Here is a 26,966-nt window from a genome sequence, read left to right as displayed (position 1 = left end):
GTTCAACATCTGGAAGACCAGATGTTTGGCGACCAACTGCTAATTTCAACATACAAGTCATTCCTCCCTTAAGGCAAAGAAATTGTACCTTTGGCATCTGTACACAGCAGACAGGTCCAAATAATCATGTATGGTCTGCAGCAATGGCCTGGGAAGTTACATCCTAAAGCAGAAGGGGCAGAAGCCAGAGATTATCCTTTCTCTCTGTGTGTGCTTAACTGACAGTGTCTACATAGGACCTTTGCCATTACTTGCCTGTTGCCTCCTATGCTTCTCTTCTTTCTGGCCTACTTGCATGCCTTTGCACTCTACTGTTCCTGGCCCAGATTCCACCTTAAACTCAAATCTTGCCAGGACTTGCCTGCAAAATGCCGAGAGAGAGAGAGAGAGAGAGAGAGAGAGAGAGAGAGAGAGAGAGAGAAGGAAGTGGCTGCTTGCAAGCTGCAACAGAAAAATCCATTTTGTATCCAGAATACAACCCTAAAAGCCCAGTCCAAAGATTCTGCAAAGGGTTGGACCCTGCTGGCTTTTGAAGAGTGTTCACAGGATTTCTCTATTAGGAAACGGATCTCCAGGCCCACAGCACAGAAGCTAGAGACCCACTGAAGGTGGGGGGTGGGATGGGGGAAGACATGGAAATCCAAGAGGTTCACAACACCCCAAGAATCCTCTTGTAAGAGCAGGCCAGCTCCCTCAGATTCATTCTGCAGCAGGAGTCTCACTCAAGTATTATTTGATCTCCCGAGGGTTAATTATCCTGGTTGGGGAAAGAACACAAACAAACACAGAAAACGGCAAATGGCCAAAAGAACTACAGGCTGTATAAATTGGTGCTGGAACATCAGAGGCGTTTGGTGAGTGAAAGAGGTTGCATTAATAAATAATAATCATAATAATAATAATAATAATAATAATAATAATAATAATAATAATAGCTGCAGCAGTGCCAGCCCAAAGTTCTGCATGATCAGATTAGGAGGTGCAGATTGAATCCCCCCCTTTCAGAATCCACTGTTGATACACTTTGGGTGGATTAAGTAAAGAACAGTTTCCCCCCTCAAGTGATTTGCAGTTACAAGCACCTGTGCATTCATGTCTTTTTGGGACTCAGCATTTGAATTGAGTTGCTATTAGCATGGCCAGCTTGACATCTTGCCTTCCAGTTCTGAACAACCACAGGGTCCAAGGGACTAGGAAAGCAGAAAGCATTGGAGAAGCAGTTTGAAATGTTACACCAGTGAAACCATCTTACTAGGTTTTGGAAGGCAGTGGCACTGCTATACAAGGGCAAGAAATGTGTTTTTTTTTAATGGTTCCCATTCAAAGTTGCATTTTTTTTGGGGGGGGGGGGTAGAGTAATAACCAATGAGAAGGGAGATCACATGGGATGATAGTCCCAAAACCATTTTGAACATTTAAAGAGCCAAGTAAGGGGGAACAAAAGTGTCAACTGGCAACATTTGTTATAAAATGCTTTAATAAATAGTTTTCTTCCGAAAGCTATCGAAGAACATGTCAAACAAAATGTACTGCACAGAAGTTCCTGCAAATTCCCGCATTCATGTACTGTATAAAATAAAAGTGGATTCAAAAAAACATTCAGGGTTACATTGAGTGGCCAAAACGTTGAGAGAGAAACATCAATTTTCTTTGCAATGATAGGATAGCTAAGTAACGTAGGGTTAAGTTTTCCCAGTAATTAAAATAAAGATATAGCTCATTTCTTTAATAATAAAGCTTTTTTTCCTTTTTTTTTAAAAAAAAATCATTAACAACCACCCCACAAATAATGCACAAGCCTTCCGTTATGAATAACCATTTCTTGCAAGGCATTCCACCTTCTGAGACGGAAACAGGCATTTTGACAGATGTTGTGCCATGGCCCCCGTTGGAGACATCTTGGCAGGACTGGCCAGGAGGAGGAGGAGGAGGAGGAATGGAATGAGAGGGCAGAACGGGGGTTCCCAGGGAGACGCTGGTCTAGGAGTTGGGGAGAAGAGCAGGCTAGGAGAGAGGAGGCCTTGCCTTGGTGAGAGCACATAACCCTGGCTGTCACAAGGAGCAATCTGACTTGCCTGCCGCTGCTGTCTCCTGTCAGGGCAGCACTGCCTGCCTCCAGGGAGAGAGCTGAGACGAGAAGGGACAGAGAGCTGGCCACACCAGCTGTGTCACCGAGGACACGGCAACATCTGCAGCAGCAGACTCGGCCTTCTTGCGGGAGTCCCCACTTGCTTGCCCAGACCCAAGGCTTGTGAAAGGAACCGCGTGGATGACTGGCCCGGTCTCCAAAAGCGGAGCCTAGGGTGTGGTTCAAGTGTTGGGGCCTATTAGCTTACACCTAGCCACACAGCTTAGAGCTCTGCAGCAGCGGCAGGGGAAGCTGCTCGGGCACCTGGGGCAGGGTGCACCATGGAGCCGCCAGGGTCTGCCTGCCTCCTCCCATTCAGCCGCCCTACAGCTGGGGGGAGGCAGCGGGAGGACCGTTTGGGGAACGTGGAGGCTGCGGGCATCCAAGCCACTGTGTCTCTCCCAAGAGAGACGCGTGGCTCCTGGCCCAGAAATGGAAGCAACAAGAACTCCCCACATTGGAAGATTGGCAAGTAAAGATGGTCGAATACGTGGAGCTGGCGAAGCTGACAGGGAAGATTCGGAATCGCTGTGATGATTTGTTCCAAAAGGACTGGGGCAAATTTATACTCTATATGAAAGAAAATTGCAAACAGTTGAATACGTTTGTAGGTTTAAGTTGAAATGTTTGGTAATGGGAAATTAAGGAGCTGATTTACTTATAAGTAGGTGATTGTTAAAAGATTGATTTAACGTAAAAAAGTGAATTTAGGAATGTGGAGAAATTGGTAATGAGATATGGAAGTCTGTTAGAGGGGAGGAAGGAGGTCGGTGCTTTATTTAAGCAACATCGTAAGTTATTTTTTGATACTGAAATGTAATAAAATATGGAAAACTTTATAAAAAATTATATTAAAAAAGAGAAAGAGACGCGTGGCTTGGGCGCGCTGCAGGCCCCATGGTGAGTGCCACCTGGCATTTTGTCACCCCTCCCTCAGTGGTGATACCCGGGGCGGCCCACACCTACCGCATCCCCCTTCCTCTGCCCCTGCTCTGCAGTGACTTCTGAATCATGCAACCTGATCTATGCTCGGGCGCTGCAGTGAATTCTGGAACAAAGCCTTTAACAATAACCAAGCCAGGAGTCCATGTTAGTGGAAGCCTGGGCATTATGGGGTCAAGAAGAGCAGTCCCCCGGACATCTAATACACAAAAGGTGTGGCACGATGTGCTACAAGTTTCCCAACCCCGGCTAGTAGCAGCCAATGAAGTGGAGCAGAGGCAGGGAAACTCAGCGCGGTGGGGGCATTGTCATGTCAAAACATGACTTGCTATCAAAGGAAAGAGGGAGACAAAAGAGGTGCCAGGACTGCTGTTTTGGTGTCAGCGGTGGGATCTGCCAAAATGCCTGGCTCCAATCTGAGTTTGCCAGCCTTGTTCCACAGAGGTGAATAAGCAAAACAGAAACAAGAAATGAGAAAAAAAAAATATTGTTCCCTTCATTAGGCCTGTATTTAAAAATAAAATAAAATGCAAAAAAGCAATACCACATGTAAGACATTCACGAAAGAAAGAAAAATATTGCCCTGTTTTTATACTGTACAGTATACTTACTCTGCGTTCTTGAGATGGGAGGAAACAGTCTGGATCTATTTACATGTGAAATGATGGTGATACATTGGAAAAGTACAAAAAAAAGTGATCAACAGATTCCCAACATTGATTGCATTAACATCACTAATATGCACATAATACCAAAATAAGTTTTATTTGTATTCTTTTTTCATTTTTTTTTAGAAACTGCCATAAAACTTCCCTTTCTGTGACATAAATTAAAAAGGAATGACGTTTAAAAAAAAAGACCAAAAATATTTTAAGTTATTAACTCAAATATACAGAAATGATTCATTTAAATATGTACATATTTACAAAAACACACTCTCGCAATCTGAAAATAAACTGTTGTCAGTCTTGAGAATACCAAATATGGTACCCTCTTATGGTAAACTTAGATGGGCATGGCAGCCTTTGACAGTTGCTATAGAAAAAGGAAGTTGAAATTTCAAGGCACTTGATGCGTGCTTCAATACTGCAATCCTAAGGTAATTAAAACAAATTTACATAGTCAAATTAAAAAGGCCACTTTTTCCAACCACAGTTTGAAAGATCTCTATAGGATTTTTTTGTTCCAAAAAAATAAGGCATTTTTTTGGGGGGGTGGGGGGAAACTTGCAGAACTTAAGCGCAGGGAGTGGTTTCTAAGTATGGATTCAAAAGAACAGTTCATGTGAGGTTTTTTTTTTACCCCTTAAGTCCAGTAACTTCCTCAACCAGGAGGTTTTTAAGCTACTGTTACAACAGGTAAAAAGAAACACGTTCTGTAAACAGTGTAGAGTCTTGGGTGATAAACTTTTATGAAATTGAAAATACAAACTTCCCTCCTCTGCCAACACAGCAAGTGTTCTCCACGTAAGGTTTACAAAAATAGCAACTATCAAAGATTACTCTATCATCTGACAGTCATTGAATAATTTATACAAGGCTAAAAGAAACAAAATAAAGTTTTTATCATTTTAACTTTTTTTTATTCAAAATAAAGTAACTATGAACATTTGACTCCAGACAATTAAGTCCTTGGTGCAAAGCGGAGACGCCAATTTCTCCAACTCTGTTCAACGTTGACAGCGCGGATATGGTCCGAACAAAGATTTAGTCTCTTCCGCCTTCAAGGTTTGCTGTGTTCACATTTTTTACAGATCTGTTGTCCATTTTGGTTGTCTGAAGAGATTTCTTAATAGGACTATTCTCTAAGGAGTCCATTGCCTTTGCTGACAAAGGCTTAGAGTGTTTGTGAGAGAGGAATTTGTCCATTTCCATGACCTCTCTCTCTTCTTCCTCCTCCTCCTCCTCATACTCTGTGTACTCCTCTACTCCGTCGTAAGTTCTTTTTTGAGGAGCTATAAAATTTTTGGGTTCATAATGAATGCCTTTGCGGTTGCAAGGTCTCTCAATAGGATTCCATATGGGATTTAGAGGCGCCCATTGGTTATTTGCAGCCTCTTCTATGGATGGGCGATTTCTCTCTCTCTCTTTTCTTCTCTTTCGCGTCCACCACACACAGATAATTATACAGGTTAACCACACAATGCTAAAAACTACACAAAGGATTGGAACCAGGTAATCTAGAAAACACAAGCCAAACACACAGCTTAGTGAGCAACTGCTAAGCAAGACAGAATTGAAAGCATGTGCAAATAAAGTCTCCAAGAGGCGTGATAAATACCTGCTCCAAGGGGACATTAACAATCTAGCTGTTGTTCAACTGAAGTCTCATTCCACACTTCCTCTTGTCCTGCTGCTTTCTCCCGGGGGAAACCTCTCTTTAGCGCTCAATTGGAGCAAAAAAATGGCAATTTGGGTTTTCTCTGGATTGACTGTTTGCTCCGATTTAGAGCAGGTTTTCCCTGAGAAAGAAGCAGGCCAAGGGGGAAACTGCTCGGATCTGGACCCATGCTTTCGAAGCACAGGACGAATAGGAGTGTGGACGATCCCGGAGGTTTTGGGTTTTTTCTTTAAGTTTTGCCCATTTTGGTCCTCCAAGAGCATTGTGTGGAAAGCAGAAAGCAACAACGCAAACCCCTTGTGCCTACAGCTGTCCCATTTGGAACTTGCTTCCACGTAAAGCGCCTGCCTCAGTTTACTAAAACACAAAATCTAACCTTTATGGACACAATATGCCCAAGCAATGGTATCTGCTAGCCAGTAGGAAATAGAAGTGACATGGACGTAAAAACAACAACCCCTCAATAGCCAGCCTAGACTTCAACACTATTTTTTTTAAAAAAAAGGGGGGGGAGAGGAAAGGCCAAATACGGTAGTTATCAAATTTGTTAGTATTTCAAATACAGTTGTACCTTGGTTTTCAAGCAGCTTAGTTCTCAAACTAAGCTGGCTCCCGAACGCTGCAAACCCAGAAGTGACTGTTCCAGTTTGCGAATTATTTTTGGAAGCCGAACGTCTGACGGGGCTTCCACTAGGCTGCAGGAGCTTCCTGCAGCCAATCAGAAGCTGTGCTTTAGTTTCCAAGCGTTTTGAAAATCGAACGGACTTCCGGAATGGATTCCGTTCGACTTCCAAGGTACTTCTGTACTAGTCAGCCACATTTGGCACAGCTAGCAAGAATAATCTTGCAGAGTTATGCAGGCCCTCTTCTGAATCACACGGCCCTTGTTCCAGAAAGGGGGAGCGGGCTGAAATTGCATCTAACACTGCTCACTGCATAAAAGCGAAGCATAATGCTATGCGTTATGATTCTTTATTGGTCTTCCTTGCCCACACCACTTACACAATGCAGCCCCTCAATTTGAGGTAGAAAACCAGCTGGAGTGGGGGAGAGTGGTGCTTCTTAAACCCTGCACCATTTTCCTGCTGATAATCTCCCCCCTCAGCTAATTTTACCCCTAATAGGGAAAAGACACAGGTATCTTTTTCCTAGTGGAGGTAAAAATAGCCTCCAGGAAACTATTTTTAGCGCGCCGGGGGGGGGGGACTATGCAAGAGGTTCCTCCCCACTGGCCTTCCATTTCAAAGTTGCAACCTCAGCAGCTATATTGTGTAAAAACGGAACAAAAACCGTCTCACAAAAGCCTCGTGGAATGGCATGCAATGCACAGCTTAACTTTTGAGTTATGCCATCAAATAACCCAACACTTAAGGCACACACAACTCACCTGATGAAGAAGTCCCAACCACTATGGTCTCTATTTTGACTTCAGTTACTGCCAGCATAACTGTACTGTTTTGTCGCTTTGTAATGGTGTTTACTATAGTGTTGGCTGCATTCTGAATAAGGCTGTTATCGGTCTCCTCTTGATGCGAGATGAAAGACTGGGAACAGAGAAGACAGACAGGAAACTTAAGTTTACAATGAAGTGTTTTTTTAAAAATAGCCATGTTACCTTATATTTAGGGGACAGACTCAAGTCTGAGAACCTGAGAATCCCAGTTTGCTGCTAAAGGATGAGTGCTGGTTTGACGCCAGTATAGAAATATTATGCTAGCATTGTGCGCCCTGCCCATTAAGAGCAGTATGTATAAGTTACACATGACAAACTTCCGTGTTACTTACACCTCTGAGCTAAACTTAGTCATCGTTTGGAGGCTTTTAAGGTATCCAACTAGGCATCTACACTAATGATACGATCTGATATATATAACCGTGCGCTTTCCAGTTTGCATCATAGCACAGAGTATTCTTTAGTTGCAGATGTAGCAGAGCAGCTAAGAATATCTGGCCAATACTACACCTTTTGGCGCGAGGACCTCTTTCCCTTGCCCTAATAACAAGGAAGGTGACAGCTAACAGCCTTCCGCCCTTAGGGAATCCAAGTTCATTCCCCTCTTCCAAGCTGAACTCACCTTACCTTTCTGCCAGAGGCATCAGAGGCAATTTCATGGTGACTTCACTAACCAATTTTTAAACAGAAGCAGTGCAGCAGGGGAAGTCTACAACCAAACTCTGAACTGCACAATTGTAGGTAACTGTTTATTTCCTAGGCAATTCATGTTGCAAGTAGAAAGAAACCAAGCTTAGGAGGGCAACCTCTAGCTTGCTCACGTGTATATCCTATAATCGTTGCTCTTCCCTTCTCCAACCTATGAAGGCACTAAGGGCTGACAGAGACAAGCAGGATCTGTTATTTTCTGACCAGCTCCATGTATTGAGAGGGCCAACTATGTAGCTTTCCCAATGAGCCTACCAACTACTCATCAAATCCTGAAACAGATGCGGCACGAGAGATGCGTGCTTGGCTATCCCATCTGGTTTTTGTTTGTTGAAAACAGCTGTGGTGTATATGTGTGTCAGAGCAGTTTTACCGGGGGAAGGGAGTAATTGAAGATATTCCCTTGTGCAAACTCCCCACAAGCTACTATTAATCCCACAAAAGCGGGGGTGGGGGAAGAAACAGAGGCTCACACAGTTTCTTCACCCTATGGCTAATTCTTTACAGGAAGGGTTAAATGCCTTCTTCCCTGGCACCACTGCCGCAATAAAAAAAACTGGAGACTTCCACACATGATTTTAAGTGTTTCTCTTGTGTGTGTGCGTGCGTGCATACACACACACACGCAAACAAAATAGGATCTCCTCCATCAACAGCAGTCTTTGGTTCTAAGTCACTTTCCAATTTCAGAGGAACAGCGAGGACATAGAGCTGTGTTTGTAATCGTAACTGTTTTGCCACACGGAAAACAATGGGCCAGGACCTGTTACATTACTTGCAATGTTTTCTTTCTAAATAAAGAAAAGGTAGCAGCCTTCCTCTCAATTCATGCTTGACTCTAGCATTATATATATATATTATATTTCATTATGTTTGTATATTTGTTGGAAGCAGCCTGGAGTTGGGGGTTGGACTCGATGGCCCTTGTGGTCTCTTCCAACTCTATGATTCTATGATTCTATGGAGTAGCTAAGTCAGATGCACGAGGTACAAATAACCACCACCAACACCACACAAAACATGTATCCCATTGTTCCACGACCAAAAGAGGCATACATGGCAACTTTAATGTTACAATCAGTAAAACAATTCATAAAACAATTTGATGGCAGTTAAGAAAAGCAGCAGAGTACCATGAGTCACCCACACTTTCACTTGATCCATATTGTGTACCAATTAACCCCCCAAGATCTGAGAGCTTTCCTTGTTTTGCCTTGCAAAAATCAGATCTTACCTGCTGAATCAGATCGTATCAGATGTGTGTAAAATTGGAAGAGAGATTTTGCTTTAACCGAGCAGATCAGATGGGGTTTTTGCAAGGCACAGCTATGATGAGAAAAGCTCTTGTACCTGGGGAACTGATTGGTACACAATCTGATCAAGATATGGGTTAAAAGTATGGATGAGCTCTTGGGCTGAAGACAAATCTCAAGTACTTCTCTTCATTCTCTGATGCTTTTTTGTTTCGCTCAAGCAGTTGTCTTAGTGTAACCAGCAATGTTACAATGGAGTTTTGGGGCTGGATCTGTACAGGGTAGCAGCAAAAGATCGCTTAGGGGAATACTTTAATTTTTTTGTATAGTGGCTACCGGGTTAAACCCAGTCTTTCCCTGGCTTCTACCTACCCAAGACATCCACTGCCCTCTTCCATAATTGCATTAACTGTGAACTGAAGGCCTTCTGCTCCTCTGTCTCTCACCCAAGGAAGGTCTCAACCCTATTCTCCCTCTGCCTCATGCACTCACACATCCAACCCTTCTGCTCTTGTCATTATGCCAGTTTCTTTGATAGATTTGGCCGCATTTCAACAATGCATCTCAACATCTGTTTAGCTTTTGAATAGTTGTCACCTGAATTGACTATTGGTATTTTATTTTTTTTAAGCGATGAAACCTTGTAATGATGTTTCGTTTCAGTGTATACTGCCTTGATATATTTTATGAAATGGTGGTACAGAAATATTTTAATAAGTAAGTCTTCAACTGGTTTCCTGATTAAGCTCATAGTGCAGGGTCTTGAGTCTTTCTGACACCTGCTTTCATCAAGGCTACTACAGACAACACATTTTTCCCACTTAGAAATAAGTTTAATACTTACAATAGCAACTTCCACGGCGTTTTCTATGGAGTACGATAGATCACACAACACCAGTAGCATTCTCTCACTAGAAACGGACCTAGTGGCTGGTAAATATCTGATTTCTGAGCAAATATTTTCAACAGTAGTGCCCTGTGAGAAAAAAAACAAAAAACAAGACCAACTCTTCTAGAAAACCGGAGTATAAAAATTAAAGTACACACTAATTTCAGAACAATTTAGAAATGATAAATTGATATAACAGTAAAGTAGAAAAAAGGCTCGCTCCAAATCTCCCAGTGTCATTTGATACACAGGCACACAAACAAGGGACTTAAAACATTAGAAGCACTGCTCCAATGTTCAGCATTCTCATTGGACCATTTTGTATTCTCTTGGAGCATTCTGAGAAGATAGGAGGGGAACTGAAGTTAGCCTTAAATCACAGGCGGTATTAATGAAGACCTGAACAAAAGGAATGGGGGGGTTCACCTCCCAAGATGACCTCCCTCCCCCACATAATTCATTCTCGAGGCTGGGAGGAAACAATCTGACACTACAAAAGTGTTTGTCTTGTGAATTCATAGGTAGAAAAGGTAAAGCACAACACTGACTTACTTTACAGGTCAATCCAATGTGAAATGGTCTTTTGGTTACTTACAAAGTAACCTCAACTCCAAACTGCTGCACTGACTGATGACGGTGATGGATGGGAAAGTATAAAGGACAATAATAAATAATTTCTATGGACTGGCATCCAAAGCTTTCCTAAAGTTGTGCTCGCTCTTTGGGATTGCTGCATTTCCTTTTCACTAGGAGCAGGAGGAATGGTAGCCCACTGAAGATGCCACTGGCAAGTCAGAGGACACTCAACATCCTGCAGAAAACTCCATAGTGCAGATAAGGGCCTAACAAGCAAGGCAAGTTTTGAAAGACTGGAAAGCTGGTGGCTTGTTTAAAAGACGCTTCAAAAAGCAAATACAGGAAAAAGTCCAAGGTCCACAGCACCTGTACCTAACCTTCACAAAACTGGCTTGCTTCCTTGCATCATTCCGAAAGCTCTACACTGCAATCTATCACTGATGTTCGTTCTTTGGGGCAGTGCACTGAAACGCATTAGAGCATTTAAAACAAACAATTCACACCTTTCTTTAAATCCAAAGCTAACTCAAACCAAGACACAGGAGTCTCAATGGATTTTCCTCGGAGGAAACCAGCTGCACCCTAATCTGCACCCACACAAAGCCTTTATTTCAGAACTAACTAAAGGTAAAGGTACCCCTGCCCATACGGGCCAGTCTTGACAGACTCTGGGGTTGTGCGCCCATCTCACTTAAGAGGCCAGGGGCCAGCGCTGTCCGGAGACACTTCCGGGTCACGTGGCCAGCGTGACATCGCTGCTCTGGCGAGCCAGAGCCGCACACGGAAACGCCGTTTACCTTCCCGCTGGTAAGCGGTCCCTATTTATCTACTTGCACCCGGAGGTGCTTTCGAACTGCTAGGTTGGCAGGCGCTGGGACCGAGCAGCGGGAGCACACCCCGCCGCAGGGATTCGAACCGCCGACCTTTCGATTGGCAAGTCCTAGGCGCTGAGGCTTTAACCCACAGCGCCACCTGCGTCCCTTCAGAACTAACTAGTGCTGAATAATTCTGGTGTTTAGAAGCAACACTTCTCCTTCTCTGCTCAGTGGAGCTCAAAGGGGAAAGGGCTCAGCAGTACAGCAAATGCTTTGCACGCAGAACGTCCTTAGGTTCAATCCCTGGGAAAGATTGTTATCTGAAAACCGAGAAAGCAAGGGTCAGTCAGTTATCAGCCCATTGCATGGACCAATGGGTCCAACTCAGTCTAAGGTACCTTCTTATGGATCACTCAGCTGAACTCCATGGCAGATGTCTGAAAAACTGAGGCAGTTGGAAGTGATAAAGAAGCACATTTTTCAAGCAAGATTTGTAGGTTTCAACGTTGTGCATTGCTTAGAAACTCTGTCAAGATGTTCGTAAGACTTCAAATTCTCACCTGGGGTACTTTGTCTCTGTTAAAAATCAGAGTGATTCTTGCACAGCTGTTGTCCAAGTAACCCGAATTGGGGGGACACTTGATGTTGACAGGAAGAGGTTCTGATTCACTGCATTCCCCCCAGTCAGCACAAGGCGGTTGGAAACATTTGGTGTACATTTTCTCTTGGCATTCTTGACCTCTGGAGCATTGGTGACTAGCATGGTCCCCATGTTTGGTCAACAAACAAGATTTTCTCCCACACCACACCTAGAATGTAGCAGAGGGGTTTTTTAGCGTGTAACATGGACAATCATGAAAGTGAGGGATGGAGTAGCTTGTAGTTCAAACAAGGAGGCTTCTCTTCTAGCTAATCCAAGCCACAGAAGATTTTGGAGACTGTAATGCTCATTTCCTATCTCAGGTGATTATTACAAAGCACTGAGACTTGCACTTCTAGGCTCAGCAATGCCACTCAAATCAAACTGATTTCTTTACATTGTGCATACAATCATTACAGGAATTATTCCACTGCAGGGGTCAGCAAACTTACCGCGCCTCGGGCCGGTGTCTCCAGGGCCGATTGTGCAGCGGGCTGGAGAGTGCGTGCCCATACGCTATTTCTGGCGCACTTCCGGGTTGGAGCACTGGAAATAGCTTGTGCGCATGTGCATGGGCCTCCTCCGACCCAGATGTACACTGGAAATAATGCTTGTGCATGTGCAAATAATGCTTGCTCATGCGCACAAGCTATTTCCGGTGCTCCTCCAACCTGGAAGTGGGCAGCTGAGCAGCGTAGCGCCGGTAAGAGTGGGCGGTGGGGGTCGCCGCGGGTCGGATAAACAAGTCCCTCGGGCCTTATCCGGTCTGTGGGCCTTAGTTTGGGGACCCCTGTTCCACTGTCTCCCAAGCAAGATGGATAACAAGCCTAAGTTATAATATTTCTAAATGCTTATGATATCAGGTACATATCAGGTGAAACTTGGAGGGAGCAAAGGGATGGGGGAGTAGCAGTTCTCAATGCAACCATGTGCTGAAAATGTCATAGAAGTAAATTAATGAAGCTGACACGTGAGTGCGGTGAGGGTTGAAAAGTTTGAAGGAATAGGCAATTTAAATGATTTAGCATTCAACTTCATGTAACTACCTTGGTGCAGTCAATGTGGCCATCCAGACAGTGGCAGTTGTTGCATTCTTGATCCCATCTGCTGCCATGGGGAAAGGATGTTCCTTTAAGCCAGCAAGACTTTCCAAATCCTATCACTTGGGGGGGGGGGGGAGAAAAAGAACAGGGAATAGTTTTCATTTTAAGTATTGGATCAAGCCAAAAGAGAATACCAAGTTCACCTTACAGATAAGCTATAGCACATGCTGCTGTGCAAGACACTGCGAAGTAGCATTTGATATTTATTGCTCTCAGTTTAAAGCATTAAGTTACCTTCTTGGCATCTAGTTCCAGCTCGCCCAGGGGGGCAAATGCACCTGTAGCCATTTATTTCATCAATACACGTAGAACCGTATGCACACGGAGAGGACTGGCATTCATCAATATCTGAAAGGGAAGAAAACAGGCTTTATACAGTATTACAGAATGCTAAAAAGTAAGAGGACTCATCTGTAGAAGCACTAGTCAGTATCCTGTGTAACCTGTGGCTGTGCACTGAAAATGCCCCCAGATAATTCTGTTTGCATTTCCCCGTGCTAGCTAACATTTATGTCCCGATGATCTAGCAACACTGCTGAGCATTCCAGGAATTAAGATGTTCTACTGGAGTTGTATTGCCTCTAAAAGATTCAGGATAGGTTACACCATTTTTAGTGTGCATTCTTACTAGAGGAAGATATCAGAACATTACTACTTCTTTCAAGCAGCATATATTTAGCATGTGAAATGCATGTAAAGATACACTTCAAGGGGCAAGTCCTATTACAAAAAATACCAATGCTTTGTTTATGGATACTGTCTAAGGAAAAGTTTCACTAAGGGCTGGGGTGTACAGCTTAAATACAATTTACACCAAATCACTGTTAGTTGCATTTGTCAAATGAAGAAAGGAATTCTGTCCCAAAACAAAGCAGTCACCATTCTTTACAAGGTAAGGGTCAGCATCTGTGAATAATTCAGTTAGCTTCTGCTTCATTATTTGGGATACAGATGATGAATGCTTAATGCATTGAAACTCAAAGGGTACAATGCAACAAAGAGTTCAGGTCAACGGCACGACCTCCTCGGTCCTTTCCTTACGCAGGTACTTACTAATTCTGCAGTCTGGACCAGCAAACCCAGGTGCACATTCACAACGAAACCAATTCACACCATCAACACAGATGCCTCCATTGTAACTGTAAAAATAATAAACCTATCATTGCAATGAAGGCTGTCAGGGTAGTTTCACAAGCTGAGAGATAAGAACCTTTGGGTTTGTGTACATAATGGCCTGTTCAAATGCAAATTTCTTTTATTTGTATCAACAGACATTGTCTCACTATTCAGTCATGCAGGATTCAAGATGCTTAGTTAATTCATAATGTATGCCCATTTAATAAACCATCTGCATTGTTTTAACTTCTCCAATTAAACATTGTTAATCAAATAATCAGTGGCACAGAGGAGGGGGTCTATTCCCATTCAGAGAAGCAGCATATTAAGGATAGCATTGAATCAGTTTTCATTCAAACCCCATATTTTCTAATAAAATGGAAAGACAATGGGACAGACATGCTTTAAAGAATACAAGGAGCAATATAGAATAATTCATAGACCAATTGCTTTTTAAGCAAAGACACAGCTTTAGAAATGTGTACTCATTCCAAAGCTAACTTGACATTTTAAAATCCACATGCTTTCATTACATTTAGATTACTGCATCAAAAAAGGTTGTCATGTTCCAAGTTCTTATGACTGCAGAGCTTCTGAATGCAGTTATAGCAGGTTCCAGAAACTCTACAACCATCACGGGCCGGGAACAAGACTTGGAAGCTTTGCAACATGTAGACAAAGTACAGTACACCAAAGTCTGAATTATTATACACAGGGCAGGAATACTGAAAGAGAAAGAGGCATTGGAGAACTGTGCTGCTCAATAAGCAGATAGCAATCAGCTTTCCTGAGATTGTGGAAGGAACAATGTACTTTTAAAAAAGACTGGATAAGGACTATAAGGAAGGGATAGAAATTATTTCTCTGAATAATTTGAAGGCTGCTTCGCACGTTACAAGGGGAAAGCATGTGTTGCCTTTGCATCCTCAACATGCATCCTTTTGGTAATATTTGACTGGAAAGAGTGGAGACGCAAACACATCAAAACTTCACATATGAAGTGAGCACTGGCCAGTTGCGGCTCACTCCCAGGAACATTCCCTAGATGTCTGTACTGTTTCGCTTCAAGACAAGCGTGACAGAGATATGAGGACAACACTGTGGACACGGGACCAGTATTCCCCAGCCATGGATGGACACAGGGCCAAAATCTGTGTCAGTCTGCTTCATAATGGGATGGGACTAAAGTCTCTCCTATTTCATTTCCAGGTGTGCTTTTGAGGACAAATCCATATAAATCCCTAAAACGGTGCACAGATTTTTTTAAATGTACAAATTAATAAAAAGATTACGAGGGGTCTGCCTATCTTCTGTTGTTTTTAAAAACATAATTTTGGCAGCCTAAGGTAAGCTAGTGACAGTGCAAGGCTCCTACTGCTTCCTACTGCTTCACATAGTAAATTTCGTTGTAGTAAATTTCATTGTCCCTGAGAGGGGGCAATGACAATAAAGATGATACTATTATTATTATTATTATTATTATTATTATTATTATTATTATTATTATATTGAAATCAATGTAGCAAGTCGCCCGAGCAGAGAAGTTCTGATGATGCACCTTGGCTCTCAGGAGAAATTATATGTGCATTTTACATCCAATCCCCCTTATAGAGTCTCAGGGGAAATTGAACATAAAGTTAACTGAGACCAACAGCATATTGTCGAGACCAACTACTTCCAGGTGGGCTTTCTACATTGATTTCAAAGTGAGAGGTGAGAGGAGCCCCGTGTGCTAGCTAGCCACCCTTAGGCAGTTGAAATTAAAAACAGCGAAAGCTGATGACAGACAAGCAGCTGTCAGACCACCTCATGTGCAAATCTGCAGGAGGATAGAAATCTGGCAAGGGTGGGTTTCAGAGTAATTGGGTAGGGTGTGTCCACTTTGGAGATACAGCTTTCTGGATTCTCTCCTCATCCCTAACATCTGCAAGGCAGCTTTTAAGAGGATGGGCAGGTGGTTCTTCACACTTAAGGGTCAACTAGCCATTCATATATGCTGCTGGGAAGTCCTGCTGATTGGGTCAGACTGGATACCGAGCTAGTTAGCCATTGAGACTTCTTCCGGAGCAGGCAGCTTTCTACCCTTATCTGAAATGGTATGAACTATTTTTTTGAAGCCAGATATGTCTAAGATCTTCCATCCATAGCACACTGTCTCACTGACGACAATTATGGGTATGCATGTACGTAAACCTTCACAACTTGGCTTCTAAAAATGTGGGGCAGAACAAGTTCAACTAGATGGCAGAGGTCCTTTTCAGTCCTTCAGATGCAAGGATTTAGTCAAAATGGGCACAGGAATCTTTCGTATGCACTGTGTCCTCAAATGCTCAATTATAAGACCATTGGTATTATTTTCATGTCAATATTCATTACGGTTAACACTTATGCGCTTTCTGCTTTGTTACCGTCTTCCCACTTTAAACTCCTACTCTTGACACAAATGCCAAATACCTATAACTGAATGAGCCTAATAGCTTTAGTGGGATTTATTTATTTATTTTTAAGGCTAATTTTATAGAACTTTTCAAACTACAAATCTCATATTACCACTACGGAGCAGGAACCAGGCTCCATAGGAGCATATGTATTGGCAGAGCTGCCAGTTAGCAAAGAAATACAGGAAGTTCATTGGAAAGACCAGCACAATAGTTTAGAGTATAGGGCTTAAGTAGCCTTGATTAACAGGATTATTCGCATTCAGCTATTGTACTAGGACATTTTGAAAAAAGAATGATCATGAGTACTTACCATGGATGTGGATTGCAGTCGTTAATATCTGAATAAAGAAAATTAAACTGAATCAGTGCATTGAATTATGTACACAGGTTAAAAACTGTACCTTGATCTAGCAGGTATATGTATACACAGTTTTCTTGCATGCCACCCGTATTAATTTATTGGCTTATTTAGAAACTATAGAGTTTTAAAACAGAATCCCTGGTCTGTAATAAACAACAACAACAAGAAGAAGCACAACAAATAATAGTAATAGTAATAGTAATAGTAATAGTAATAGTAATAGTAATAGTAATAGTAATATTATTATTATTATTATTATTATTATTATTATTATTATTATTTATTTCTACCCTGCCCCTCTGGCTGGGTTTCCCCAGCCACTCTGGGCGGCTTTCAACAGAACATTAAACACAGAATAAAACCTCAAACATTAAAAACGTTAAACAGTGATTTGTTAAAAGTAAAACTAAACTCAGAAGTCTTCCTTTCATATGTAGAAGGAGAAGATGTACAGGAGGAAAATGGGAGAGCATGCAACTCCAAGGTTTTGCTTGGGCTCCTAGAAGCTTGCTGAGTACCACTAAACCATGGTTTTCTGTTGTGTGTGTCCAATGTCATTACATGTGCTCTTATCACATGACAGCGCTATGGAAATGTCACATGACTGTTGCAGGTGTAGGTGGCACACAAACATCAGTTACCAACCTCAAAAATGACATATTTTAGACAGTAAAGGCACCACTTCAACTCTTAAATGTGGCTATCAGCAATATAGGAGAACTGTATTGTAAGGCCCATCAAAATATAATGAGGGAAAACAAATGTACTTTTAAGAGGAGGGATGGGACCTCTGAATTCATGTCTCAAGATATGCTGAGCAAGTACCAGCTTTTATGTCATTTCCCACTATATAAGGCTATGTGCGTAAACCACACCTTGTAGAAGTAATCAGGGCTGGATCCCATATTTAGAACTTTGGGCTTGTAATTTGTGTAATGACCATTTAACACAAGACAATATTTGAATTAAGGATTCCATTTCTTGCTTTCAACTAGATTCCACCTCCCACTGACCTTTCGACTACGCAGCTAAATTCCAGATTGAAGTGTGTTGAGGAAACTTCCTCTCCTATCTAATCAACTTGTGAAGTGCGTAAGGAAACAGTTTAAACAGCTCTAGAATAGCTGCTGAATGAAGAACAGCAAGAAGTCATTTCCAGGTACCACAGACTGCTCCCTCACATGGAGCCACTACCAGAACAGCCTCCCTCTCTCTCCTAGCCAGCTGTTTTAGGCATAAATAAATGGTAGCTCCATGCACTATAAACAGTGGTGAGGGCTATCAACTTAACCAAGACAGAGGCAATTAAATGTAATTTCAATGCAGGGTTGAAGTTTTTGACTAGGTATAACATTTTGTGCATGTTCCGACTTGAGCCACAAAGTCAAACTGTGCCACACCTAAGCAAATCAGCATATTGGCATGCTAGTTAAAGTCTCCCAAGGTAGTACTAAGGAAAATATTCTGACATGATTTATATAGTTCAGTCTCAAAAGCTGGTGATATGCAGGACTCCCAATCATAAGCAATAATGAGCTTTCTGGATATTTTGAACAAGAGCTATTATTACTATTATTACTATTACTACTATTACTACTAAGGGACGCAGGTGGCGCTGTGGGTTAAAGCCTCAGCGCCTAGGGCTTGCCGATCGAAAGGTCGGCGGTTCGAATCCCTGCGGCGGGGTGCGCTCCCGCTGCTCGGTCCCAGCGCCTGCCAACCTAGCAGTTCGAAAGCACCTCCGGGTGCAAGTAGATAAATAGGGGCCGCTTACCAGCGGGAAGGTAAACGGCATTTCCGTGTGCGGCTCTGGCTCGCCAGAGCAGCGATGTCACGCTGGCCACGTGACCCGGAAGTGTCTCCGGACAGCGCTGGCCCCTGGCCTCTTAAGTGAGATGGGCGCACAACCCCAGAGTCTGTCAAGACTGGCCCGTACGGGCAGGGGTACCTTTACCTTTTACCTTTTTACTACTACTACTATTATTAGTAGTAGTAGTAGTAGTATACTGCCCTTCATTCAAAGATCACAGGGCAGTTCACAACATAAAAATGCAAAGTGAGAACACAAAATACATAACAAAACAAAAACACAAACAAACCAAATAGCCCCTCCCCCTCAAAACCCCACATTTAAAAGGTCAGAGAATCAGCCCAAGGCCTGGTTAGAGAAATGCTTTCGCCTGGTGCCTAAAAATATGTACCAAAGCTACCAGGCGAGCCTCCCACAAACATGGAGCCACCACAGAAAAGGCCGGTTCTCATGTTGTCATCCTCTGGACCTCTCATAGAGGAAGTACACAAAGAAGGGCCTCAGATGATTACTGCAGGGTCCACGTTGGGCATGGGGGGGGGGGAGGTCCTTGAGATACCGCAGTCCATTTAGGGCTTTATCTGTAAAAGCCACTCACTCACTGGATTGTCACCTTGTTGTGGTGAGTGGGTTTGCATGTTCCCGTGATCCTTGTGAGTAAAGCCATTGGGAACTGGGCCCAAATCGGAATAATCTACAGCCATTAGAAGTGTCAGTCTTGACACAAAAGAGGAAAGCACTTACTCTGTGTGCACGTACGTCCTTCCCAACCTTCTTTACAAATGCAAGAAAAGGAATCTCCACTGCCAACACAGGTTCCACCATTTAAACAAGGGTTAGGAAGGCAGCTGCTGTTTTTAGCTTTAATGTTTAAAAAAAAAAGAAGATAGGAAATTAAAAATATGAAAGCCAAAAGTCCTAGTACTGCATCAATCTTATGAAACGTATTTTAATCCCACCTTTTAGTTTTTAGACCCCAATGATGGTTACAACAGTAATCGATACAAATAGTCAATAACCTAACACTACAATTGTCAGCAAAAGTCTGCCAAAATGAAATGAGCTTTTGTAGGTTATTTAAAAGCCAGTATCAAAAAAAGGCAGGCGAGCCTCCCTCAGGAAGAATTCTGTAGTCTGGGCACTGCCCCCCTTGGCACCAACAAACCACACTTCTGACTGCAAGCATGTGTGTGCTATGTTTCAGTCCAACCCCCTGCAATGGAAGAATATGTAGCAATCCCTTATGGGCATTGAACCTGCAACCTTATATACAGTGGTACCTCGGTTTACAAACAGCCCTGTTTATGAACTACTTGGTTTACAAACTCTGCAAAACCAGAAGTAGTGTTCTGGTTAGCGAACTTTACCTCAGTCTACAAACGGAAGCCGAACGGTGGAAGGGCACAAACGGCGGGAGGCCTCATTAGGAAAAGCGTGCCTTAGTTTAAGAACGGCTTCGGTTTAAGAACGGATGTCAGGAACGGATTAAGTTCATAAACCAAGGTACCACTATATTCTAAATGTGTCAACGATAGCTTGAAGTTGCCAAAATATGTTTTTACCCATACTGTGTCTGTTCAGAGAAATGACGGTTCCTCCCACAGCTCTGGCTTCAAAATGATTCTAGAGTAGCCAACTTGAAGAAAAACATTTCTTCTACTTCTCCTGTGCAGTTATAGTCAAAACCGCCTGTGATTTTTGTGACGGAGGAGAGCTCACTAAGCAAAAGCAAGACTAGAAAGGGTTCCCGTTTACTAATATGTTCTAACCATGTTTTCCCGATCACTAATGAGATTGGGGAAGGGGGAAAAAAAGCACAGGCTGTTTATAGTTAGCTTCCTGAGCAAAGCAGACGTACATCCAATCTGAATATATTCCTGAGCAGATTAAGCACTTACCAATGTTGCAAGTGCTTCCTTTCCATTCCGGAGGACAAGAACACCGGAAAGTATCCCCGTCGTCGTAACATGTTCCTCCATTTGTGCAAGTATTCGCATCACACTGGTACTCACCTAAAAAGCCATGAAAACAAATTTAAGCAGCTAATCACATGTCTAAGTTTTTTGTTTTGTTTTGTTTTGTTTTTTGCTTTAGGAACCAGAGACGAATGTTTTGTTAGAGCCAGATACACTACTATGGAATCTTACGAGCCAAAATGTTTAGAGCTTATTCTTTAGGGTGTTTGTTTTATGCACTGGAACAACTCAGGGGGTTCCAGGATTGCATGGAGCTAACAAACCTAAATGAGTAGATAAATATATATAAATGATTCACTCATCCGTGGAAGTAATTGCTCCAAAAGACAGTTTGAAATTAGTTTTAATTTCATAAAATTATGCCACAAGCATTGGGCAGAGCTGCAGTTTTCATTTTGATATGACAGGATTCCAAACTTTCTTTCTTCAGCTTCAATATAGTGTGCCAATTTTTAATTTTTTTTAACTTAGTGGTTTCATTTGGGGAAAAGCAGACAGTGATTGGACTTGTTTCTACATGACTCTCTTCATCAAATCCCTTTCTGCAGTTCTTTAGAGTCCCTTCAAAGCTACTTCAGTTACTTTACAATACTTTCCTCTTTTAACTTCTGGGTTTGAGCTGAACCATACCATCTAAAGCATACTTACTTGAATGGCATGTTTTGCCTTTCCAGCCACTTGTACATTCACAATAGAAGTCATTCTCTAAATCAATGCATCGGCCTCCATTGTGACATGGATTTGGCAAGCAGTCATTGAAATCTGAAAAATTCCAAGGGAAGAAGTACTTTAGCAAAAGAGGCAGAAATTAATTTTTGAAAAGAATACCAAAAGAGAGATGCCTATCTCAGTAACATGGCTTGTGCAGGAGCAATTAGAAACTGTTTTCAGTATTAAATGACCTACGAAGCCAAGATGAGATTAATAGAATCATGGAACTGCAGAGTTGGACGGGAGTGTCATCTAGCCCAAACCCCTGCAATCCAGCAATCACTTGCCCAACGTGGGGCTCAAACCCACAACCCTGAGATTAAGACTCTCAGTATTTATATAGTACTATAGTTTAATCAGAAGGCAAATCCTACTTTAAACCATAGACTAGGCTCTTTTGACTCCTGGGCACCAAACCAGAAAGTCTTTTGAATCAAATCACCGTTTGAAATCTCAGCACCTTACATCACCCCCTTTTCCCAACCCTGCTAATTCTATGGGAGGACCACAGCTCAGTAAGACAAGTGTTTGCTTCACATCCAGAACCCCTGCCCTTTCCAGTTAAAGCATCTCATGCTGTAGAGCTGGAAAAGGAAACTCTGCCCGACACAGTAGACAGGCAATGCCAGTCAGCAGCCAACAATGGGCAACAGGGATTAGTAACCTGATTCGATATAAAGGCAGTGTCTTCATGTACTCACATCCATAAAGAATCTGATCAGTTTGATCTAGACACAACACCTTTATAGTGTTTAAAGTGGAACAGTAAAAATTAGGTCCCAGGCTTCTGCTCAAATGGTAATTATTTTATATGCTCCAGAATGAATTGTTTATGGTGTCATAACATATCGTTTAATTAACAGAAGTCAATATAAAGGACAGTTCATATTTAGAAAGATACAAATTGTACTGTAGCACTTAGGAGATGTTTTCTCTGAATTAACCTTTTCTATTTTGAGAGCTATCAAACAAGATCACAGAGACAAACTCTTCTTAAGAATTATAGTGGATAAGTAGAGCCATTTTCCTCTTTCTTTAGGGGTGTGTGTGTTTTTAAATTAGGCATGCACTCTGGAACGCTTGGTCAAATGAAAAACAAGTTTACGGCTATAATCTTATTTTCCTGAAATAAGCTCCAGTAAACTTCTGAGTAAAACTTGGGCTGCAGGTAAGGGCGAGTCTGCTGGCTAGGCATAGACAAGGTTGTCAGTTTTGGCTTCTCAAGGTTTCTCACTTTTCCAATCTTAAATTCAGTTCTCCAGTCAACATTCATCAGAATTTTATTGTGCACATTTTTATATTTAATGTTCCCTGATATACACATTTTGCAAGCAATTAATCCTAATGCATTTTTGTTACTTTCACCCAGCGGCGTAGCGTGGGTTGTCAGCACCCGGGGCAAGGCAAGTAATTTGCGCCCCCTAACCTGGGGCAAGGCAAGTAATTTGTGCCCCCTAACCCAGGGCAAGGCAAGTAATTTGTGCCCCCTAACCCGGGGCAAGGCACGTAATTTGCGCCCCTAACCCCTAACCTGCCGCTGCTGCCAGCTTCTTCTTGCTGCTGCCTGGGCTGGTCAGATGTGGTTCTCTCCCGCGCTCAGCGCTGCGCTGGGTGGCCGCTGCACTGTCCCTCCCCCAGATAGTCCCTCCCTCGCTCTCTCTCCACTCCGCACCACAACGCATGCCTGGCACCCTCCCCCTCCACAGTGGGCGGCAGCCCGGCAGCTCGGATCGGATTCGCACGGCCAGCACTGCAGTGAAAGAGAGTGAGTGAGCCAGGTAGGGGCAGAGAGCTGCGAGTGCGAGCGCCCCCCCAAATGTTGCGCCCGGTGCAGCTGGCCCCCCTGCACCCCCCACGCTACGCCACTGCTTTCACCCACATATTTTTTAGATTTATTTTTACAATTACCAAAATTTACACACCACTTGTTTGTAGTAAAAGGCATTTTATGCACCTACCCTAAACTATGAATTTTTGCACAGATTATCTGATTGAAGAACTGCAGTGTGTAAAATGTGGAGAAGTGTGAATTCTGAAGGAGAGCTGTACTTCAGCTTGCATTTTTAGGACATGTGAATTAAGTAGATTTGCATTGAAATGTGAACCAAAACAAAATTCTGCCTCATCCCTACTCATGACTACATCTGCTATTTAAACATTTTGTTGTACTCACTTATATCGCACAGTTTTCCTTCCCAGCCTGTCTGGCAGAAGCACCTGAAATCGTTAACTTCATCTATGCAGGTCCCACCATTTTTGCATGGATTTCCAAGGCAGTCATTGATATCTAAGAAAGACAATGCACAATCACCACTGGAACCATTTTATTTGGTGTGACAAGCCACCACAAGAGTGTTCATCTATTGAGGAAAGTCATGATTGCTCCAGCTGGAAAAGGTGTGTCAGCTTGTAGAACAGAGATGGGAATAATTTTTAGGTACCAGGAGCTCAACTGGAGAAAGGTGTAAAGTTGTGGATCAGGGAACAAAGAACACAATTAAAGGAAAAGGATGCTTCTGCGCACATGCTCAGTCCAAAATATATTCAATGCCAGAACTAACCTCCATGTTCTGCCACACAAATCTCCAGTCCTCTCCAAACTTTGTTTCAGCTGGTTTTGGGGGGAGTTGCTATTTTTAAACATTTGAAAGCTGGAAACCCTTGCTAGTCTACTACAAATCTCCCCAAGATCTTCCTGTAGATTCTGATCTAAGGTAAAGGGACCCCTGACCATTAGGTCCAGTCGTGGCCGACTCCGGGGTTGCGGTGCTCATCTCGCTTTATTGGCCAAGGAAGCCGGAGTACGGCTTCTGGGTCATGTGGCCAGCATGACTAAGCTGCTTCTGGCGAACCAGAGCAGCGCACGGAAACGCCGTTTACCTTCCCGCCAGAGCGGTACCTATTTATATACTTGCACTTTGACATGCTTTCGAACTGCTAGGTTGGCAGGAGCAGGGACCGAGCAATGGGAGCTCACCCCGTTGCGTGGATTTGAACCGCCGACCTTCTGATCGGCAAGTCCTAGGCTCTGTGGTTTAACCCACTAATACACTTTTTTAGGGTGGTGGCCAAATAGAACCAATGTTTGACTACAAGATGCCTTCTGTGTAGATGTAACAGGTGATTGTTTTGCTGTGAACTGCTGAAATGGTACCCAGGCATGTTTTAAAGAAATAGAAACAACCACCCAGTGAACCATGGCGTTTGACTAATTATCCAATCAGTCTTCAAGAATTCAAGAGGAAGTAGCTGCCATTTAATATTTGCACTACAATGATGTTTGTCTGTGGTATGACACCTGCCTTTTTCCTGTTCATAGAAATGGTCTGCCATGATCAAGCTTTGAATCTTGAACCAATGACCTAGGAATGAAATCCTTTAAATCCCATTAGGAGCCTAAGCTCTCCCTCTAAATGGTTTCAAAACAAATGTGTTTCTAATGCTGTACACCGCCCTGAGATCTTTTGATAAAGGTTGGCATATAAATTGAAATAACAGCAGCAGCAACAGCAACAACGTACATACCAGCTTAGTTTTTAATAAAATATTTTTTTCCGCTGCCACTTACTTTCATGACAGTATGTTCCAGTAAAGCCCTTCTCGCAGGCACAAGTAAAATTGCCTCCTGGTTGACTGACACATTGTCCATGGGGTCCACATACACTGGAGGAAATTAATCGGACGCCTTTCCGGGTAGCATTTGTGAAGACCTCTATTGTACAGCTGTCTATTACTAAGAATAAGACATATGGCTTTTAAATAAAACAAAACAAATCCTTCATACAGTCCACCTTCCAACGCAGCTTTTTCACCTGCACCGCACAGCATTTCATTAAACTAAGTCTTCCTAATATTTAGTAGGCATATTTAGAATGCTCTAAGAAACTTCATTCACAAGCAGATTTGAGAGCTGGGCCTACAAGTGTACATTAAAAGAAGGCAATGTTTTCCCCCTTTCATTTAATTTTCCATAGGAAGGATGGCACATTCTAGTTTTTGTACCTTGTTCTATTTTCCTTCCTAGAGTTTTAGTTTTACTGCTAAAATCAAACTGTATTGCTTGCTTTTACATTTTTAAGCTTGCAAGACTTGTCACACTAATTAAGAAAAAAAGGAATTTAACCAACAGCCACCTTTCCTGCAAGATGTCCATTTTTATATGGCTTCTACAGTAGGTATTTAGCTACTACCAAGTAAACAGGTTTACAGGACAAATATACCTTTACACGAATTATTTTTGCAGTGATCCTTAAGGTGAGAGCAGTTCTTTCCATCATAGTCATCGGAGCAAGCACAATAATAGTCTTCTCGCAAATCATAACATTTAGCTCCATTCTGGCAAGGGCTAGGCTTGCAGAGATCAATATCAAGCTGCAAAAGGTTTAAGACAACACGGGTTAACATTCCTAAAGTATGCCAACACATAACATTGCATGTTAAAATTGTTGCAGTTACTTCAGTCTTTACAAATTGGTTGCACACAATTATAAGGGATGTAGCTTTCCAGTAACAATGACCGCTCCCCGCTTAAAACAGGGGGCGCCCTTTGCGTGGACGCGTGCAGCCCCTGGATCTGGAGCGGCCCCAACAGCATAGGCTTGGCTTTGCCTTCCCCCAGGTGGGATACCTGGAGGTCTCCGCCTACCTCAGTCAGTTGTCCAATCCCACCTGGGGGAAGTGTTGCCAAGGAGACCAGGCCAGGTAGGGGAGGGATTACCTGCCCACACAATAGAGGGAGGATCTTACCTGGGAATCCTCACTTGGCTCCAGAGCTTCTCCCACCCTACCCACCCTCAGTTAATGTCTTATTTTGCAGGTTAACTTTTCTTCACAGGTTTCGCAGGTTAATTTTGCTTCACAGGTATGCGGGCGCTGCTACGTTAAGGTCGCTGTTAAAGGGCCGGAAAGGAATTTCCCTGCATTGGCAGGTTTCACCTTTCCCGTAGCAAAACGTCACAACTTTGGCGGTATCAGGCCTTGGGCGGAATCCTTTAGTCCATCTTCCTCTTTGCGGCGGCGATACCAGGGTTCCCCGTTAAAGGGGTTTTTGAAGGGAGGCTTTGGCCGTACGCTGAAAGGTCGTCATTGCTCTCCCCTGCAGCGGCGTAACGGAGGCGGCTATCTCTGCTTGAACATATGTTCTCCAGAGCCGGCCCACCCCCCCCCCACACACTAGATAACCCTGATGCTCCCTAGATCCCCAGCTGGGGACTGGGGAGGGAGAACGCCCAATGCCTGAGCCAAGGTCTACCCACATTTGAAATTTAATAAAGTTGTGGCCAATTTAATCCCATAGCACGTTGTCTTGAGTCGTTATTCCACATGACGGGGGGACCGTGCGGGATCTGGGGGCTCCGCCTGTCCACGCAAAAGCATTTTCCAGTCCAAATCAAGTTTTTGTTTACACCAGAAGCAGAAATTACGGAGTGTCACTTTTGCTAAGATGAGAGGGTGTATTGCTACGTTAAGAATGACTTCTCCCCCCCCCCCCGTATTATGCAAAGTGCAATATACAGATAGGGATTACATGTATCATTTTCAGAGAATCTCCCAACAATTTTTTTCCCCCTGGGCTGGCATCTTCTCTGCAAGATGGGAAAATGTTTGAAAAGCATGTGCCGACACAGCCGTTGGGAGATTTTAGCAGATGATTCAGATTGTAGGGAGAGAAAAAAGGCTCGCTCTTCTAATTCTGTGTGTACAT

General features: G+C 43.0%; 1 protein-coding gene and 1 long non-coding RNA gene across 3 annotated transcripts in view; one reads left to right on the top strand and one right to left on the bottom strand.

The window, feature by feature from the left end:
- LOC307208969 overlaps window positions 1-26,966 on the top strand; it is a 380,739-nt gene that overhangs the window by 336,432 nt on the left and 17,341 nt on the right. The window lies entirely within an intron of this gene.
- Window positions 1,460-26,966, bottom strand: part of JAG2 (jagged canonical Notch ligand 2) — an 87,288-nt gene continuing 61,781 nt past the window's right edge. For both annotated transcript variants that reach the window (XM_079984585.1, XM_079984586.1), the window contains 14 exons: window positions 25,483-25,633; window positions 24,831-24,995; window positions 23,436-23,549; window positions 21,200-21,313; window positions 20,474-20,587; window positions 19,320-19,436; window positions 16,715-16,742; window positions 13,901-13,986; window positions 13,082-13,195; window positions 12,791-12,906; window positions 11,665-11,913; window positions 9,669-9,800; window positions 6,798-6,954; window positions 1,460-5,249 (listed from right to left, as the gene is read on the bottom strand). In XM_079984585.1, coding sequence (XP_079840711.1) covers window positions 4,777-5,249; window positions 6,798-6,954; window positions 9,669-9,800; window positions 11,665-11,913; window positions 12,791-12,906; window positions 13,082-13,195; window positions 13,901-13,986; window positions 16,715-16,742; window positions 19,320-19,436; window positions 20,474-20,587; window positions 21,200-21,313; window positions 23,436-23,549; window positions 24,831-24,995; window positions 25,483-25,633 — 2,130 coding nt within the window. In that variant the 3' untranslated portion in view covers window positions 1,460-4,776. The remainder of the gene's footprint in view (window positions 5,250-6,797; window positions 6,955-9,668; window positions 9,801-11,664; window positions 11,914-12,790; window positions 12,907-13,081; window positions 13,196-13,900; window positions 13,987-16,714; window positions 16,743-19,319; window positions 19,437-20,473; window positions 20,588-21,199; window positions 21,314-23,435; window positions 23,550-24,830; window positions 24,996-25,482; window positions 25,634-26,966) is intronic.

Source organism: Podarcis cretensis (genome assembly GCF_951804945.1).
Source record: "Podarcis cretensis genome assembly, chromosome: 1".
Classification (NCBI taxonomy): Eukaryota; Metazoa; Chordata; class Lepidosauria; order Squamata; family Lacertidae; genus Podarcis; species Podarcis cretensis.
The sequence above is the reverse complement of the archived record's forward strand: the minus strand, read 5'-3'. Positions and strand labels throughout refer to the sequence as shown.